Below are 18,022 nucleotides of genomic sequence, written 5' to 3'. Positions count from 1 at the left end.
CAGGGCAACAGCAGGCAAGCAGTCAGGGGAACTGCAGGTAGTGGCTCTGAATTAAATGGAAATAAATTATTATGAAAAAGGGTTTGATGTCATAGACATTCTTTGAGGCTTTAGAGGTAGACAGACTGGCTCCAACACTCTGTGATCCTAGCTGTGTTTCGGAATTCTAATTTATTAACTGTGTGTGAGTGTGTGTGTGTGGCGTGTGTGTGTGTGCGCGCGCGCACGCGTGCTCCTGTGTGTGTGCAGGTGAGACACCTCCTCGATAATCCTGACAAATCTTTACAGACCACTGGGTTTAAGATCGGCCTGCGTGACTTTCTGTACTAAGACAGCTGGATCAGCTTGCCTGATCCCTCTAACCCCAGAGCCTACCATGGCACATGGAACACACGCATTTTCTGACTTTTATACCAGCTCCCTGTATGCAGCAGCTTCTAGTACCAGTGCACTGCTGACTTCCTGGCTTCGTGATCAGTGCCGGCCTTTCTAACAATCTCTCAGTTTCTGAAATGTCCTCACGGTGGGAGCCTTTTTCAATCCCCTAGGCTTTGCAAGTAAAAAGTGACTGAAGCACAAAAATCATTTTAAAAACTTTAACTGCAGAAATTAATTAGTGAATATAAGACTGATAATTTGATTATTTAATTGTTTTGCTGAAAATCACAAATATTCAGGATTAAGGAATCACATCCACGAGCCCCCAGACAGTGGCATTTTCAGCTAGAGGCCTTCATGTTCACAGTCACAAGGTCTCAGTTCCCCTGATCTGACTCCTGATCCTACTGCCTCTATTTTTTTATCCCCCAAATCTTTGTCTCTTCTTCCTCTTTTCCTCTCTTGCACTGTAAATGTATGTACTCCGTGGATACTTCTAATTCAGAAATTACATTCTTTTTTATGTTTGTTTTCCTGTGAGATCCTTAAGGGCTGGGACCATATTTTCTTTGCTCTTCGCTTATCCTGTACGACGTACACGGCATGAAACATGGTAGGCATTGCTGAAGGTTTGCTGAAGGCATTTCTTTCATACTGAAACGCTGACAGCAAAAACATCCACTTGCAATCTGGGAGGACAGTAGATGCATTCTATATAGGTAGCATGTGTGTGGTTTTTGAGTATCATGCAAACTCTTCTAGAACCTAGGAGGTGTTGGAGGACGAGATCTGGTTCATTTATTTGTCCATGTGCCTCTACACAGCACGTGGCACGGGCTTTAGCCCACAGTATGGCTAAAAGCAACAATTCCCAGAACTTAGTCATGTGTAAGCCTTTCCATGTCTGCCACCCCCAACTCTAATGTTATAAGCTTAACGTTTTCTGTAAAGGAAGGTACTATTTGTCATGAGAAAACCTCGAAAAATAAATAGAATGAGGACACAGCAACGGTGTGGAATTTTAAAATTTACATTGGTGACTCTCAAGAACACAGGAACTTTTTTCAAAAACTTTTTAAAAATGTGGAGATATGCAGACAATGGATTGTGACAGCAGTTCTCCTAAATCCCAGCTCTGCCACTTCCTAGCTCTGTGATGAGCAAGGTTATCTACCCTCCTGGGCCTTGATTTCCTCATTTGTGAAACTGGAATAATGGTACTTATGCCACAGGGATTTTATGAAAATTGTCAGTGAGATATGTAAATACCTGACACATGGTAGGCCCTCAAAGAGATTTTATCATCTCTTCTGATACGTAGTTAGGAAAAAGCAACAACAGAAAAAAAGGATTCCTTTACAAGAATTTTGGGAATTACACACAGCAGCAAGTTCATCCGAAGTAACAAATCAAGGATACTTCCTTTGAGATGTAGGCTGGTACTAAAAGCCGTTTGATCGAAGTTAAAGCAAAGTTTAGAAACTAAGAGTCTAATGGGTGTCCTCTCCTAGGAGATCTCGCATTTGGGGAGAACTGCTAACAAAACCACCGATTTTCCAATGTGCCCTGAAATAATAAACACCCGAGGAGAAGATGGGGTGGGGGGGGGGGGGAAAGTAAAGGAAAAGCCGTTTTCCTACTAATCTCGAATTCCAGAGGATGATGCCCGGCTCAGAACCCCTGGTCAGGGCCACCCTACCATGCTGCTCACTAATGGTGCACCTTCCCAGAACAGGTGGATTTTACTGGGGGTACTGGGAGAATGTGGCCGTTTTCCTGACCCCAATTTTGATTCCACACCGCACTTGTTGTCTTCATCAAAGGAGCCTGCGAAATGTGCAGAACAGCTTGGTAACCCTGAGAAATCTGTAGTATTGCTTCTGAGGGAACTGGTCTCACGGTGCCTGGGCCTGTGGGTGCACAGCAGCATCGATCAGTAAACTCCTGATCCTCCCTCCTGGGCCAGTCTGATGTCTTTGTGGAAGGAAAGGGCATCCTGCCAAGAACAGGATTCTCACACAAGGAAACTAGCTCTGCAACAAGGGACCCTCCCCAGGATCCACAGTCATCAAAAGGCATGAAGGAGTGTAAACAACAATTACTTTGTTCCTTCACAAGGACTCAGAATAGTCACCTTCCATCTGCCGCAGCAGGAATCAGTGTTGAATGTGCCAACATCTGGCCAAAGCAGCTGGGGCGAGAGCTCTGGGATGAAGAGCTTCTGCAAGTGTTAGGAGATGGGATGAAAGCTTTGGAGAGCTGGATCAGTGAAAAAAGGAAGGGAACCCGACAGGACTGCTGGGAGCAAATTAAGCGGGGGTCTGCCTATGCTGCACTCTTTCTGGGGTGTTATCATCGATGAGCCCCGAGTTTCCCGCTCACTTGGGCTATCTACTGCCAGATCGTGGGCAACTTACAGAATGTCCGTCATCTCAACAGTCTGCCTTATGAAGTGGGAATGACAATATCTCCTTTGAAGGAATTCAACTACAAATCCCGTAGTCCTAGGATTCAACGACAGAAGATCAATGACGAGCCTAGCTTGGTGCCCATCATTGCGTGTACTATTACTTCACATTACTCTCAACTTTCATCTCAACTAGCTCATTACATTCTTTTGCATTCACCGTGTTTAACTGTATGATTATCTTTTATTCTCAAAGATATAATTTTATTTGAAGAAAATATATTATGTAACTTAGTACGTGTTCTGCGCAGATAAGGCAAAGTCTATTTAGGTGACGAAGGCCTGAGGTCTGGAAACGCCACCCTAAGTCATGCTGTGTAGTCAGCACAGGGCTGGCCTAGGAGGCAGCCACAGAAAATGAGTCAGACATCTGGCCGCGCCGACTAGCAGAGTTTGCATGGCAGCTCATACAGACATGGTGCTCACACAGATGGCACCTACTGGAATAACTGCAGTTTGTAAAACAAAATGTTTTCCCTGTTAGTATCACTTTCACAAATTAATTAATTGATTGATTAATTCAATGAACATTCAGTAGTGCCTTCCCAGTTGTACCAGAAAGTGTCCTGGATCATGGACTGACAAAGACCAATGAAACATGGCCCTTGCCCTCAAGGGTATCACAATGTACCAAGGGAGGCAGACACACTCATTACATCAACAGATATCCTCTGCATGACTACAGTGTGTGCTCAGCAAAGTTCTGGGCTGCTGGAGATTGACCAGTGAGCAAGAGACAAAGATCCCTAAGACCAAGGACCTCACAGCTGGGAGCTCTGGGGGAGGACAGAGGTAAGCAACAAACCTAACAAAGAAGTAAATAACAGAGTCTGTCAGTTGACAAGTGTTATGACAAAAGGACAATTTAGGCCAAGGCAAAGGGGATCAGGGATAGGGTGGAGGGTGGGAAAGATGGGTGCACTTGGCAATATGCTGTCCTGTGGCCTGGTTAGCCCTCACTGAGAAGGCGAGAACTGAGCAAGGCCTCCAGGGAAATGAGGAAGTCAGCCAAGCACATGTGGGTGAGGAGCATCCGGGCAAAGGGAAGAGCTAGAGCAAAGACCCTGAGGAGGGAGCCTGGCTGACAAGACCCAGAAACTGCAGAGTCCTGGACCTGAGTGACTGAAGGGAGGCTGGGGGCGTAAAGCCAGAGAGGAAATGGGGCCAGATCTTGTAGGGCCTCGTACACCTTTCTGAGGGTTTCACATTTGACTCTGAGGCATGAACGGAACAGCGCTAGGAAGGGTTTAGTTGCTGAATTAGAGGTCTGTACAGAGGACAAAATCACTGAAAAGCGGGGATACAGCAGTCAGGGGACCAGAGGGAGTGATCAAAGAAGCAGGAGAAATCAAGGAGCGCTGCCTCTTTGCGAGAGAGTGGAAACACTCACCTGGACTTGACCTCCGTTGACCGTTGGGCTCACACCCGTGACTGTGCACACGTGTGCCGTTACTCACAAAATCACAAACTTACAAGTCCCGTATTCATCCCCATGGTTCATCCGTTAAGCAAAGAAAAAAAAAAAAAATGGGGAGGTAGTTTTTTGTTCCAATCCCTTTGTATTTGAGAAGTTTCTACTGAACTACCTACTGTAGCCCCACTCTGAAGCCCTTGTTGTGCTTCAAGGAAAAACAGACTATCCAAGGAACATGATGAAGCCTCCCTTTTCACATACGTGAAAAGCTATGTGTGGAGTTGCCTCTCTTCACTCGTCTTTCATTTTATATTTGTAATAAACAATTATTAGGTGCAATGAGAACCATCCTCTATGATCCATGTAGGCTTTGTCACACTCTTTCACTCAATCAATGTATTTTGAACCCCTGCTGGATGCCAAGTTCAGGTCACTGTGCTGACTCAGGGGGAACAGGTATGTATCAGGCTGGACCCTAGCCTTTCAATTTCTCACAAACATACAGACAGATCATCACAACACTCCTTGATTACAGCCAAGACAGAATTAAAGTCAAGGGAGCCCGGTAAAATGGAGGAGGGTCATTTAATCGCAGTCTAAGGGGTGGGTGAGTACACATGGTCGGGAAAGCCTTTGGGGGAGGGTTGAAGTTAATAAGGTAGGTACTTTTATTATCCCCATTTTACAGATGAGAACTATCAAGGTCCAAGATACTCACTTGCTTAAGGCTGCATAGCTACTGAGAGAGCCAGATTTAAATTCTAGGGCATTCGGTTTACAAAACACCAATTCTTTCCCACTCACTGACTACTACTAAAATCACATTTCCCGACTCTGCTTCCCTTTAGTACATCTAGAAATCCTCCCAGGTATGTGTGGTCACTCTCCTGAAAGCTGGGTCCAGCTGTGAAGACCACAAGGCTCTCAGAAGGTCTGTAACATTCTCCATCTGCAGTGACAGCTGTTCTGGAGAGCTCCTCCCTCTTAGAATTGCATTTCACTTAAAATTAATCGCAAAAGAGGCAGCTCTAGGTTCCATGCCCATCCCACCAAGAAAGGCACCCAACTTCCCAGGACCATGCTTCTAATGTTGCTGTCACTTTCCAATCTGCCTGCTCTTTCCTAAATCAGAAAACATGCGGAAATGTGTATCCTAGACTTGTTGCGCTCAGAGCAGACCCTCTCAGTTTTAGAACATTACAGAGAAGCTGTGTTCTCCTGGGTGCCCAGATCTCCCAGGCAGAAAAAAGTGAGAGCGGAGGAAGTCTGTGCCACAAGGAATGACATGTACTGTGTGTGTATCTCAGCAACTCTCAACACACGCGAAATCTGTCACAGTGAAGGGAAGATTACCTTTGGTGTCAGGCAGACCAGCGTGTGACTCAGCTCCATCACTTGCTGCCTCACTTACTTAAACCCATCTCAGCCTGTCTCTTAATCTGTTGAAAGAAGATTCTGATACTCATTTTTCAATTTTGCTGGTAAATAAATATTACATGCGTAAAGCGGACCCTCGACAAACCAAAATCAATGCCCAGGATGATGACAAAATAGAACATCTTCTTCTCTGTAACGCTAATTCCATTTTATGCTTGCAGGGGAAACTGAACTTCAAGTTGTGAAGTAACATGTCAAGGTGACACCCTTCATTGGTGGGAGTGAGATGGGCCCTCAGGTGGGCTTTTCACTACAGTTTTCAGGAGAAGAACATCCAGAGCGGAAATAGCTTCCTTTGAACTCAGTGACCCTTAGCAAGTGAACACCTTACCTAAGAAGCCAACTCTGAACGTCATCCAAAAATGCCACAACAGAATGTAAACTGGCGGAGCCACTATGGAAAACGGTATGGAGGTTCCTCAAAAAAACCAAAAACCGAGTTGCCATATGATCCTGCAATCCCACTCCCGGGCATATATCCGGAGAAAAACATAACTTGAAAAGATACGTGCACCCCAGTGTTCACTGCAGCACTCTTCACAAGAGCCAAGACATGGAAACAACCTACATGTCCATCGACCGAGGAATGGATAAAGAAGATGTGGTACCTATATACAATGGAACACTACTCAGCCACAAAAGAGAATGAAATAATGCCACTTGCAGCAACATGGATGGACCTAGAGATTATCATACGAAGTGAAGTAAGTCAGAAACAGAAAGACAAATACCATATGCTATCACTTATATGTGGAATCTAAAATATGACGCGAATGAACTTATCTACGAAACACAAAAGGACTCACAGACATAGAGAGCAGCCTCGTGGTTGCCAAGGGGGAGGAGGCTGGGGGAGGGATGGATTGGGAGTCTGGGATTAGCAGATGCAAAGTATTATATATAGAATGGATAAACAGCAAGGTTCTACTGTACAGCACTGGGATCTATATTCAATATCCTGTGATAAACCATAATGGAAAAGAACATGAAAAAGAATGTATACATATGTATAACTGAATCACTCTGCTACACAGCAGAAACGAACACAACGTTGTAAATCAACTACACTTCAATAAAATAAATTTTTAAAAATGCCGCAACAAGCCGCAGCTCTTGATAAAAAGAATCCTTTTGACAAGACATGGTGACTTTGTCAGAGCACAGCTATAGAGACATGAGGACTTGGATTCAAATACTAACTCCACTCTAAGCCTTCTCTTCTACGAAACGGAAATAATAACTGACTCCTTAGGATTTAACGGGCTGTCAGTTACACAGGATACAGGGCTCAACACAGGGTCCGGCACAAAGACTGACACGTACAAATATTACATGTCTTAACTTCATCCCTTTCCTTCTGACTCCAGGGAAAGTTCAACAGCAACCTCTTCAAGAAGAGGTGGAATTTCTACTGGGAAACATACTTTATTTTTGGTTGGACTTTGATGGATGGCAGTTAATGGTGGTGTCAGCTAGCTCTTGATGTATAAGAAACCACCCCGAATTTTAGTGGCTTTAAACAACAACTGATTCCTTTGCTCATAATTCTGCAGCTCAACGACTTCAGCTGGGCTCGGGTGACTGGTCCTTCTGCTCTTCTCAGAAGGCTTACTTATGCATCCGTGGTCGGTGCTCTATCGGCTAACTGGCTCTGCTGGGGGCTGGATGGTCTAGGATGGTCTCACCTACATTTCTGGCAAAGGATCCACTGTAAGGTGGGGTGAAGGCGATGCATGGACTGTGGATCTCTCATCATTCACCTAGCCCAGGCTTCTTCACATTGTTGTCATCTTGTTTCAAGAGCAGCAAGAGAGGGCAAACCCCAGTGCACAGGCACTTTTCAATTCTCTGCTTGCTTCACACTTGCTGTGGTCCCATGGCACAGAGCAAGCTCCATGCCAAGGCCAAGGACAATGCGGGAGGCATGCACGTTATCACAGCTGTTGCTGTAACAGTCTGCTACCACAGTGGCTCATGAAACAACCCTGTTCATCAGCGGAGAAGCAATGAACTATAGATAAACCAGACAGCAGAGTGCTAGTCTCCCAAAAAAGATTTCTACTCTTCTTTAGAAAAAGTTAAAACTGTCTTGCCCTATTGTTTTAACAGGTGGAAAATAAAATTATTTTATGAAATTTGGAAAAAAACTAATTTGAAAATTTCCTTGGCATTGCACTAAACCTACAACCTGTGGATCTCTTTATCCAGAAACATGCTATGACTTTGCCAGGAGGAACTCAGTCTCTACCTCCTTCCATATTATAATGTTGCTTCTCCTCCCCCTTCCAATAAATATGCCCCACCCCCGGCACAGACATATTGCATAGGCATAATCTGATGTGGGAGTGATGCAGCAGACTATAAAACGGCACCTCTTGTGAGACAAGGACATAGTACCTGGTAACTGTGAAGCAGACTTGTCATGTGGCTGGGGCCTGTTTGGTCCACACCTCCCTGCAGACACCAGCCCAATCTCCCAGCTTCGCTAAAGTTCCTCTTGATTTATTCAAATATCTCTTAGAGTTGAGTACAAGTTTTATCATTTTCTACTACAACGCCCTAACCATATTTTTTAGGATCCCTCGGTATTTTGTTTACTTTGTAGTGGTTGATATTGCTACTGTGATGTCATCGTTTCCCCATTATATTTTCTACAGGGTTATTGCTGGCATACATGAAAGCTCTTGGGATTTTAAATGTTAATGTTTATTAACTTCTACCGTTTAAAGAAATTTATCTTTACATCGTTTCTTAGGTGTTTCCCAAGAATATATTCCTACCATCTGCTAAGAATGACAATTTTGTCTTCTTTACCAAAACGGTAGGCTTTTTTCTCTTTACAATCTCATTACACGGGAAAGAAAATCTAAAATGATATGTAATAATATGGGTGAGAATTGGTATATTTGCCTAGATCCTGACTATAATGGATTTTGTTTCTAGTTGTTTAACATCATTTGTGTATTTGTGAGTATGGGCACACTGAGGTACACAGCCTGTGCTGAAATCTATTTTTTCTAGTGTCTTGGGGTTTTTTGTTTTGTTTTGTTTGTTTGTTTGTTTGTTTGTTTTGCCCGCACCTCGCGGCATAAGGCAGTTCCCCAGCCAGGGATCCAACCCGTGCCCCCTGCATTGAAGCGCAGAGTCTTAACCACTTGGCCACCAGGGAAGTCCTCCTAGTTTGTTTTTAATCATGGTATGTTGCCTTCCTCCAAATGATCCATGTATCGGTAAAATATGGTCATTAGCACTAGTATCGCTATTGGTTGAGGTCATTCTCTTCATTTCTCCATTTTATCATTTTCTTCATACAGTTTTATTATATTATGCCCATATATTGTTGTCATATTATGCTCTAGATATTGAGGGTAGTCTTGCCACCAGGAACAGAATCATTTTTATGAGCTATTTGGATATACACGGCGTGGAACAGACCCTGGCAAGCTGAACTAACTTGTTATTTAAAAACCGGACTGTATGTTTCATAACCATTTTCCACATACCTTTCCGATTCAATTTCCCCTTGATGAATGGATTATTTCACTGGAAAAGTGAGTTGTTGTGATCCTGCTTGCCTGATGCCAGCAGAGGGTCTGTGGGTGAGAGAGAGACAAAGATGCCTAAGTTGCAATAAGGCAAAAGGGAGGGGATATCAGAGGTCTTCTCCATAGGTTCCTGTGAGAGCAGGGAAACGATAAGAAAAAATACAAAGGAGGGGGAAGGCTTTAGGTTGTTACATCTGGGGCTGTGGGAGGGCCACTTCTTGGCCAAGGAGGCAGGATGACCAGACAGAGGTGAGAGAGCACCAAGTGGCCTTGCTGGAGTCCCAGGCCAGGAGGCTCCTAAAACTCAAAATGCAAAATATGAAGGGATTGCCAGAGGCACGTTTCCCAAAGCCTCAACCAGTACTTCTCAATGAGAAAGAGAGCCAAGGGTGGAGTGCGTGGAGGGGAGAGATGCCTGGGATTTAATAAAACACTGCTTTGGGTGGTTCTCCAGCTGTTGGGTGAACATGACCCAAAGTGCAAAGGTCTGAACCAAGTAGGTGAGGAGTTTACTGCTGAGGAAACCGAGGACCAGAGGTTAGGTAAGATGTCAATAGGGGTTCAAGAAAAGTGTTCACTTATGGGCTGTGCCAAGATGCCTGGCAAGGTGAAGAACCTGTTGAAGAAACAAAACTGCATGATATGACTCAGCAAAGATTAGGTACTGTTTTGTCAAGAATACCGAGGATCGTCTTGACAAAACCGGGGCCTTCCTGTAAGTAAGCCGGTACTCTACCTTATGGGTGATGACGAGGACCATACGCACTTACTTGACCGTCCGTCCTGTGTGTAAAACGACTGCGTGTGTGTTGCCTGCAACCTGGTGGGGAGGGTGAGGAGAAACGTCCGACCGCGCCACAGCCACGTCGGGCTCGAAGGCACACGTGGAGGCAAGCTTGGCCCAAGTCACAAGGCGGTGCATTTCACCCCGGGGGACGGAGATTCCCAGCCCGGAGGTGCGGGGCGCCTGCGCAGTGCGCCCCAGGCGCCGCGCGCTGCGGGAGCCGCGAGACCCCCGCCCCACGCCCTCCGACGGGAACGCGCACGTGCCCGGGGACGCGGACGCGTCCGCGAATGCGCCTCACCTCGCTCAACCCCGGCCCCGGCCCCGGCGGCTGAGGAGGGAGAGACGGGGACGCGCACCGGAGACGCCGGTGGGCTCCGCGCAGAGTGGCGGGCTCCGGGGCGGAGGCGGGGATGGGGGCGGTGGCGGCGGCGCCTCCTCCACTCAGGCGTCTGCGCCCGGGACCCCCCGGCCGCGCGGGGGGAAGGACCGACTGACGTACCTCGCGCGCCCCCGCCTCCGTCCCCGCCCCCGCCTCATCTTCCCCGAGCTCCCGGGGCTCGCGGGCTGAGACGCCTCTCTCTCACCGCCCCTCGCCGCGGCCCTTTCTCTCCGCGGCACCTCGGAGTCCCTCGGCCCGGTGGCGGCGGCAGCGAGCACCCGAGCAGCGGCGAGCGGCCTCGAGGATGAAGTGCAAACCGAACCAGACGCGGACCTACGACCCGGAGGGGTTCAAGAAGCGGGCGGCGTGCCTGTGCTTCCGGAGCGAGCGCGAGGACGAGGTGCTGTTAGTGAGTAGCAGTCGGTACCCGGACCGCTGGATCGTGCCGGGCGGGGGCGTGGAGCCCGAGGAGGAGCCGGGCGGTGCTGCCGTCCGCGAGGTGTACGAAGAGGCGGGAGTCAAGGGGAAGTTAGGCCGGCTCCTGGGCATTTTCGAGCAGAACCAAGATCGCAAGCACAGAACGTACGTGTATGTACTGACTGTCACTGAGATTCTGGAGGATTGGGAAGATTCGGTTAGCATTGGGAGGAAGCGAGAGTGGTTCAAAATCGAAGATGCGATCAAGGTTCTCCAGTGCCACAAGCCCGTGCATGCCGAATATCTGCAAAAACTAAAGCTGGGCGGTTCCCCAACCAGTGGAAACTCCATGGCCCCGTCCCTGCCAGAGAGCGATTCCTAGTATGTACCGCTCCTGCACAGACTCTTGCTTTCCACCCACCTGACAGTAAATAGTGCCCGGAGCACCCCTGGTGCCGTGTGCGGTCTCACCGGGAGGAGGGAGGCTTCTTTTGTTTCCTTGGCAGACCTCTGAATCACGCTTGCAAACTGTCTCAGTTGCCAGGCACTGTTTTCAGACATTTTGCACGTTTTTCAGATGCTTTCAGAATCGCTTCTTGGTAGCACTGTAACACATTTCGGAAAGCCAAAGCCACATGGTATTTTTTGGTTTGTTTGTTTTGTTTGTTTGTCTTTTATAAAGGTGCCTTAACTGCTGACCCAGTCTTTGGGGGGCGGGTGTGTGTGTGTGTGTACACGTGTATACGTGTTGTGGTTTTTGTTTTTGTTTTTTTTACAGTTCACACGTGTGTGTGTGTCCGTATGTGTCTGCGTCTGTCTGTGTGTGTATGTGCACTTTTGGTACCAGTCTTGTGGTTTTTTCTGTAGTGAAGGCCTTTAAAATCTGATCACCTTGGTTGTGTGGCAATTTCATTAATTTTTCCTCCTAAGTTGTTTTCTCATTCACAGCATTAGCCCTTGTCAGCAAGCCCTTCTGTGATTGGTTTGAAGGACAAGTGTTGAATTTCAAAGAAGTATTTAAGGAATTTTACATCATGTGCTCTTTCCACACTGAACAATAATTTTATCTTCAGATATGTGATCTAATTTGCCCTTTTCTGAAATTGCTTAATTCATATTTCGATAATTCGATTTTCAGAACATTTTCACAACTGGTAGTTTTTTACTTCTTACTTAAAATGGCCATTTCCCATTGAGCCTGAATGTAGCTTAGCAAAATATTATTTTATAGAATAAAGACCCTCTCGGGAAGGTATTGTTATGTACATATCCTGATATGTACATATTATGAAAACTGTATTCTGAGTGTGGTTTAGCGTGCTCAACTTCCAACTCCCATTGCTCCTTTCTCAGTGCCCTAGAACAACCGTGGTTCTCTCATTATAGTCTTTGAAAGAAAGTTAGTTCACATATTTGAATTCATGATAGTCCACTTAAACTTGTCTGAATGCCAGTAGCCAAAGGAATGGAATATTATATGGTAATTACATCCCAGTTGAGTGAGTTAGCTTTATTGATATACAGCTGCTACAGAATTCTCAAACTGTCAGAACGCCTGAACAATCTCTCGTGAAGATTTAGGATAAAGGTTTTGTGTCACATGACAGACTTAAACGCTACCAAATTAAAAGCTCTTACATTTGCTTCAGTACTTGTTTGAAATCAGGGATCCTATCTAAAGTGCATAGGTCTGTCTTCTGGAACTACCTTTATTCCTCTAGCCATGTCGGCAGTTAGGTAGAGGGAAAATCTACTTTCTGAAGAGGACATCAGGGTGGAAAGGTCATTCCTTATATAATGCTTAAGCATTTTTAAAACATCCTTCTAGTAAATAAATAAGGTAGAAAATAATGGTTGTTTAAAACATTTTGTTAGTCCTCAAAGTAACCTGTTTTTAAACACAATTACTGCTGAAGATTTAATGGAAGTTACCTTTCTTAAATTAATTCATAGTTTACTGTTGTGCAGCATACATACAGAACAGTTGACAAATCTTTACAGCTTAATGAATCTTTATATAGTGAGCGCATACGTGTAAACAGAGTTCAGATCCAGAAATTAATATTACCTGTAACTCAAAAGCCCATTGCATTCCTCTTCCTAATCAGTACTCCGCCCTCCTATCTTTTAAGACCATACTCTGCCCTCCTATCTTTTAAGTTCTGCTTTTGAACTTTATATTGAATTTTAGAACACATACTCTTTTGTGCTGCCCCCTTGTGTGCTATACGTATTTTGTTCCTCAAAATACTCAAATATTTTTCTCTATTTGGTTGCATTTTAATTCTACAAATTGGTAACATGCTTATATGATTGCTTCTGAAAAGTGGGTTCTGTTCCACTTTCTAAAGAAATTCAGTACCACTCTTTTGAAAACAAATCTTATTACACATTCAAGCACAGATAAACAATGTACAAGTTTCAGTTAACAAAACATTTTCGGTACTAATGCTATCAAAGTAAACTAAAAAATGAGTGGGTTTTTAAAACCAATGACAGTTTTATTATCTGAATTATATCATTTAATTAATTATGGTTATTGTGTATTTTTCTATTTTTCTCTGCAAAAGTGATATATATCGAATATATATTTGAGTACATATTTTTAATTCCAAACAATTTGAATTTTACTATTCATTCAATCTCAAATAGACCCAAAGATATTTTCCCCCAATAACCTAGTTATTCAAGAAGATTCTTAAATTCTACATTAACATTAACGCAGCAGATATACTGGGTTCTTATTTTACAGATATTTTTGCAGATAAAAACCCCTTCCACCTGAAATGCTGTCACAAATACTTTGGAGCCTTAACTTGTTATTCTTAGAGGTAATAATGCATCATCTTATTTGGTTCTTAAATTAGCTGACAAAGGCAAAAATGTACAGTATTCATATTAACCCGTTTTAAAGAATTTAGCCTATAAATATGTTGTGGGTTTGGGTTTTTTTGTTTGTTTGGTTGGTTTTTTTTGTCGTTGTTGTTTTTTGCCAGAAACATTTAGAATATGTCATGCTATTTTTTAGGATTGACCGTTAGGTTCATTTAAGTAGTTTTTGTGAAATATTCTCTGGAACCTAGCCTAAAATAGTTTAAAGCTCCAAGGAGATTTCATTTTTTCTCTTTAAGACCAAGTGTTTCAGGCTAAACAGGTGAGCAGAGGTCATATATAGAAAATTTCTACCACCTCAGCGCTCCAAAGATTAATGTACAGTTGGGATTCTTTTTCCTTCTAAGAGTGTTAAAAAGTCACTTATATGTTGTTTGTTTGGTTTTTCAGCCCTCCCCTTGGTAAAAACGGAGAAAGGGTACTCTCCATAGATAACTGAAGTTTGCAGAAATGAATCAGATTTATTTTCTGCATGTTTTATAAACAGCATATATTTTCAGCTGCTCAAATATTTTATTATTTTAATGTATAGAGAGAAAACGTTAGAGATTAATGTAGATACATAGAAACACTGGAAATAATTAGTGCTATGTCTATAAAGTATAAAATTTTTTCAAGAAATTGTGTCTGTATATGTACACACACACAAATAATGTATATTTTGGGGGGCAGAGCTTTTACTTCCAGGCGTCCCATATGGGGAAGCCACCAGGCACTACCAGAGTTTCATCAGTATTTTCCTGGTAGTTGTCTCCTGATAAACTGTTACACTGTATTTAACAGATTTTATGGGCAAACAGCATTATGAGAAATGGAAAAGTCACTATGGTGACTGAAATAAAACTTGACATTTTTATGAGAGTTTGATGTGATACATCAAACTACATTGGGCTTTGAAGTCAAACAGACCTAGGGTTGAAAACTGCTTCCAGCTTTTGTTAATTCTGTAACTTCAGCCAAGTTATCTAACTATCTGATGCTCAGGGTTTTTAAATATAAAATTGAAGATAATAAAAATAGTTACTTCATAAACTTTTCCTATGAGAAGCCTTTTCTGACCACCTGGGTCAACATACCCTCTTCTGTGTGTGTCATGGTTCTCACAATTTATTGTACTTCTCTATTTGCATGGCTGTGTGGCCAGTAGACCACAAACTTTTTGATGGGTAAGAACCAGCCTGAATAATTTCCATAAGCTTAGAGTCCAGAACATGGAATTTAGGACTTTTTTATGTCTTAGATGACCACTCCTCCCTTTGCAAAACTTCTGGTATCACTGCTTTCCTGACTTTTTTGTTTTGTAACATATACTGATCTGTAACTCCCTCAGCTGCTGATCCAGACTCACATTGCATCTGCATTAGATAATTCTGTGAAGGCTTTCCAAATGCAAAGTGAGTGATGCAGATAATAAACCTTTTGTAAATTTATCAATTGGAAGAATTGTTAAATTAGTATGAGCCTCCTAATTGTATGTTGGTTTGTTTCTCCAGATGAACAGCAAAGATGTCCAGGATTGTTTTGAAAGAGTCATTGATGTGAACCACTGATGAATGGAATTGGCAAGTATAGGTGAGCACTTCCATGTTTCCAAGGAGACAGCTCATCTGGTTTTCCTCCTACATCTTGGGACACTCCTTCCCTGTCTATTCCACTGACTCCTCTTGCCCTGGTGATTGTACTATTGTATGTGAACAGACTCTTATTCAGCACCCGTAGCCTTTTATTGTGCTTTTTTGATATGTCTGCCTTCTTCATTAGACTATGATATCCTTGAGAGCAAGGACCACGTTTCCTTACTCTTTGCATATTCTGCATCTGAGACACTACTTGAAATATGGTTGGCATCACTGAAGGTTCTTTGATTCAACTCATATTTTATAATCACTACATGGCAAAACATTCCCCTTCCAATCTGGTGCTAGTAGAGTATATGCTGTCCAGGCACCACGTGTGTGGCTTTTCTGTATCAGGTGTTTCAGAAACTTTTCAAGGCAGTTGTAAGATATTCAAGGACAAGAATTATTACTCATATTTCTAAGTCATACCACACAGTGGCTAGCACAGTTTTAAGATTACCCATCACTTAAGGCAACATTTTGTAGAATCAGTCCTTTGTGTAACAACTTCAGTGTTTTTGTACTGTTGTTAATTTGCTTAAAATTTTATTCAAAAATATCACTTGCTATAAAAGTAACTATAAAAATAAATACAATGAACAAAAGATAATGTGCTTTTTATAAAAATTTTAAAATGATATACAAATAATAAATTTAATGTTTTTGCACTGCTCTAACCACCTCTTTCATGTAATCTTAACATCTCTTTGAAGAAAAGATGTTTTTTCTTATTTTTCAGATTCAGTATACTGTATTATTTGATGCCAGCGGCAACAAAGACTGCTATAGGCAGTTTCCAAAGTTAATCATGCCACTTAGTTTGCCTAGGTTTCTTTTGCATCTCTTAGTGATTCAGTTGGCCACAGTTTTCCTCCCCTTTTCCAATACATCAGCTAGCTCCTCATCCCCCCTGGTTTCTGCATGTGAGAATGCAGAGGACTGAAAGACAACTAAATTGTTGTCACTTGGCAAAGGCATTGGGGGGAAAAAAAAAAACTTCTGTTGGGGGGGTACTGAAAATGAAAGATTTAGAGAGGACTTGGGTCAGCTACCTCCAGGAGATCAACTTTAAGAAAATGACAAAGGTGTTCAGAGGAAGTTTTATGGAGTTCTGCCATGGGGTTTGTGATGTCAGCACTCTTCCCCAGGTCCCTACAAAGGCCCTAAAGTGGCTTTAATATGGTAGTTTTCTTTCTTTTGCATTGTAAAGCAACTACATCGGGAAAAAAATGGGCTCCATTTGAGTGTTACACCCTTCCTCATGTTACCAGTGAAATGTATTTATTTATTAATTGTTCCCCCAACCTTTACAGAATTTGAAATAAAAACACACCTCCCCAACATATTGGGGTTTTTTAGGTGTGATATGGTACTGTGGTTATGTTTTTTTTATTCTTATCTTTTAGAGAAATGTACTGTAAATTTGACACATGAAGTGATATGCTACTGATATTTGCTTCAAAATAATCTGAGGGTGGAGTAAGAGAGCATATAGATGAAATGAAATTGGTGATAAATTGATAATTATTGAAGCTGCGTGATGGATATTTGGGAGTTCATTACTCTATTCTCTATACTTTTGTATATGTTTGAAATTTTCCATAATAAAAATTGAAAAAACTTTCTTCAGAGTTTACTTGTAGGCCCCCCTCTATCCCTAAGACTTAAGTAGAGAAGTTTGGTTGGAACATCAATCTATAGCCCAGCCTGCCAGACTCTCTCCTCCCCTCCAAAAACCTAGGTTTTGTTCCTGAGCTGACATGTTGGCAGACTTGCTCTTCCCTTAGTGTGAGTTGTTTCCTTAGAGGTCTCCCAGTTCTACATGTAAAAAGACTTTTAGTTGCATCAGTATGTCAGATGTGACCAGAAAGTTTTGAACCCCAGTGGTGGACATAAGCTTAGGTTCCACTCCCCATTCTACAATTTACCTTAAAAAAATTGAATTGTTTTCCTGATTACAAAATTAATTCATCTTAATTTCAGAAAATTTGGAAAATTCCCCCCAAAATAAATGAATCAAAAATCACACATGATCCCCCTACCCAGAATAACCAAGTTCAAAAAAATATGTGTGTGTGTGTGTGTATATATATTCCAGCCTTTTTTCTTTTCAAATATAAACATATGTAACCCAGACACAGATGGCACAAGTGAGCCCCTTCCTCCAGAATATTTCCCAAAATCCATGACCCCTTTTGTTAAGCAATACCACACAGGCACCTTGCTGTTCCTCAGTTTTTTAGGCTAATGCTCAGGGCTGTCATGGAATTTGTGCTACTTCTTTCCTGCACAAGTGAGGCAGGCATGGCACAAAACTTGGGTGTGAAATCCAGACCAAGCTCTCTACCAAGTCCTGATGTAGGGCAGAATAGGCTTGTTTTGGTTTGGTTTGGTTTGGTTTTTGTCTAATTCCCACACAAACTTTCTACTCAACAAGCACTGAGGCTGGCAGGAGAGGGGGAAATATCAATTCAGAGGGGAGTGCCCCTTTGTTAAATCACACATTGCAATGTATTGGCTAAAAGTAGGCCTGCTACTACCTTGTTTTCCAGAAAGTTCCCTCTGTCTTTTCTGAATCCTCAGCAAGCTACCATGTCTGCAGCCTCTGACCCTCATGTGCTCTTCTGGGGACAGTGATTTTCAACTGGTAAACAAGGACACCACCACTCTGGACTCAGGAAATGGAA

The 18,022-nt window shown here is 43.0% G+C and overlaps 1 protein-coding gene and 1 long non-coding RNA gene across 2 annotated transcripts in view; one reads left to right on the top strand and one right to left on the bottom strand.

The window, feature by feature from the left end:
* The window catches only part of LOC132357026 (uncharacterized), a 51,660-nt gene extending 42,374 nt beyond the window's left edge, over nucleotides 1–9,286 (bottom strand). The window contains exon 1 of the long non-coding RNA XR_009500158.1: nucleotides 9,200–9,286. This is a non-coding gene — a long non-coding RNA (uncharacterized LOC132357026). The remainder of the gene's footprint in view (nucleotides 1–9,199) is intronic.
* Nucleotides 9,287–10,349: 1,063 nt separating this feature from the next.
* On the top strand, nucleotides 10,350–16,701 carry LOC132357025 (diphosphoinositol polyphosphate phosphohydrolase 3-beta). The gene is made up of 2 exons (XM_059910351.1): nucleotides 10,350–11,205; nucleotides 15,210–16,701. Coding segments are annotated over exons 1-2 (495 nt in total). The 5' UTR covers nucleotides 10,350–10,711; the 3' UTR covers nucleotides 15,211–16,701.
* The last annotated feature ends 1,321 nt before the right edge of the window (nucleotides 16,702–18,022 follow it).

Source organism: Balaenoptera ricei, chromosome X, assembly GCF_028023285.1.
Source record: "Balaenoptera ricei isolate mBalRic1 chromosome X, mBalRic1.hap2, whole genome shotgun sequence".
NCBI lineage: Eukaryota > Metazoa > Chordata > Mammalia > Artiodactyla > Balaenopteridae > Balaenoptera > Balaenoptera ricei.
This window is presented reverse-complemented; position numbering and strand designations above follow the sequence as displayed.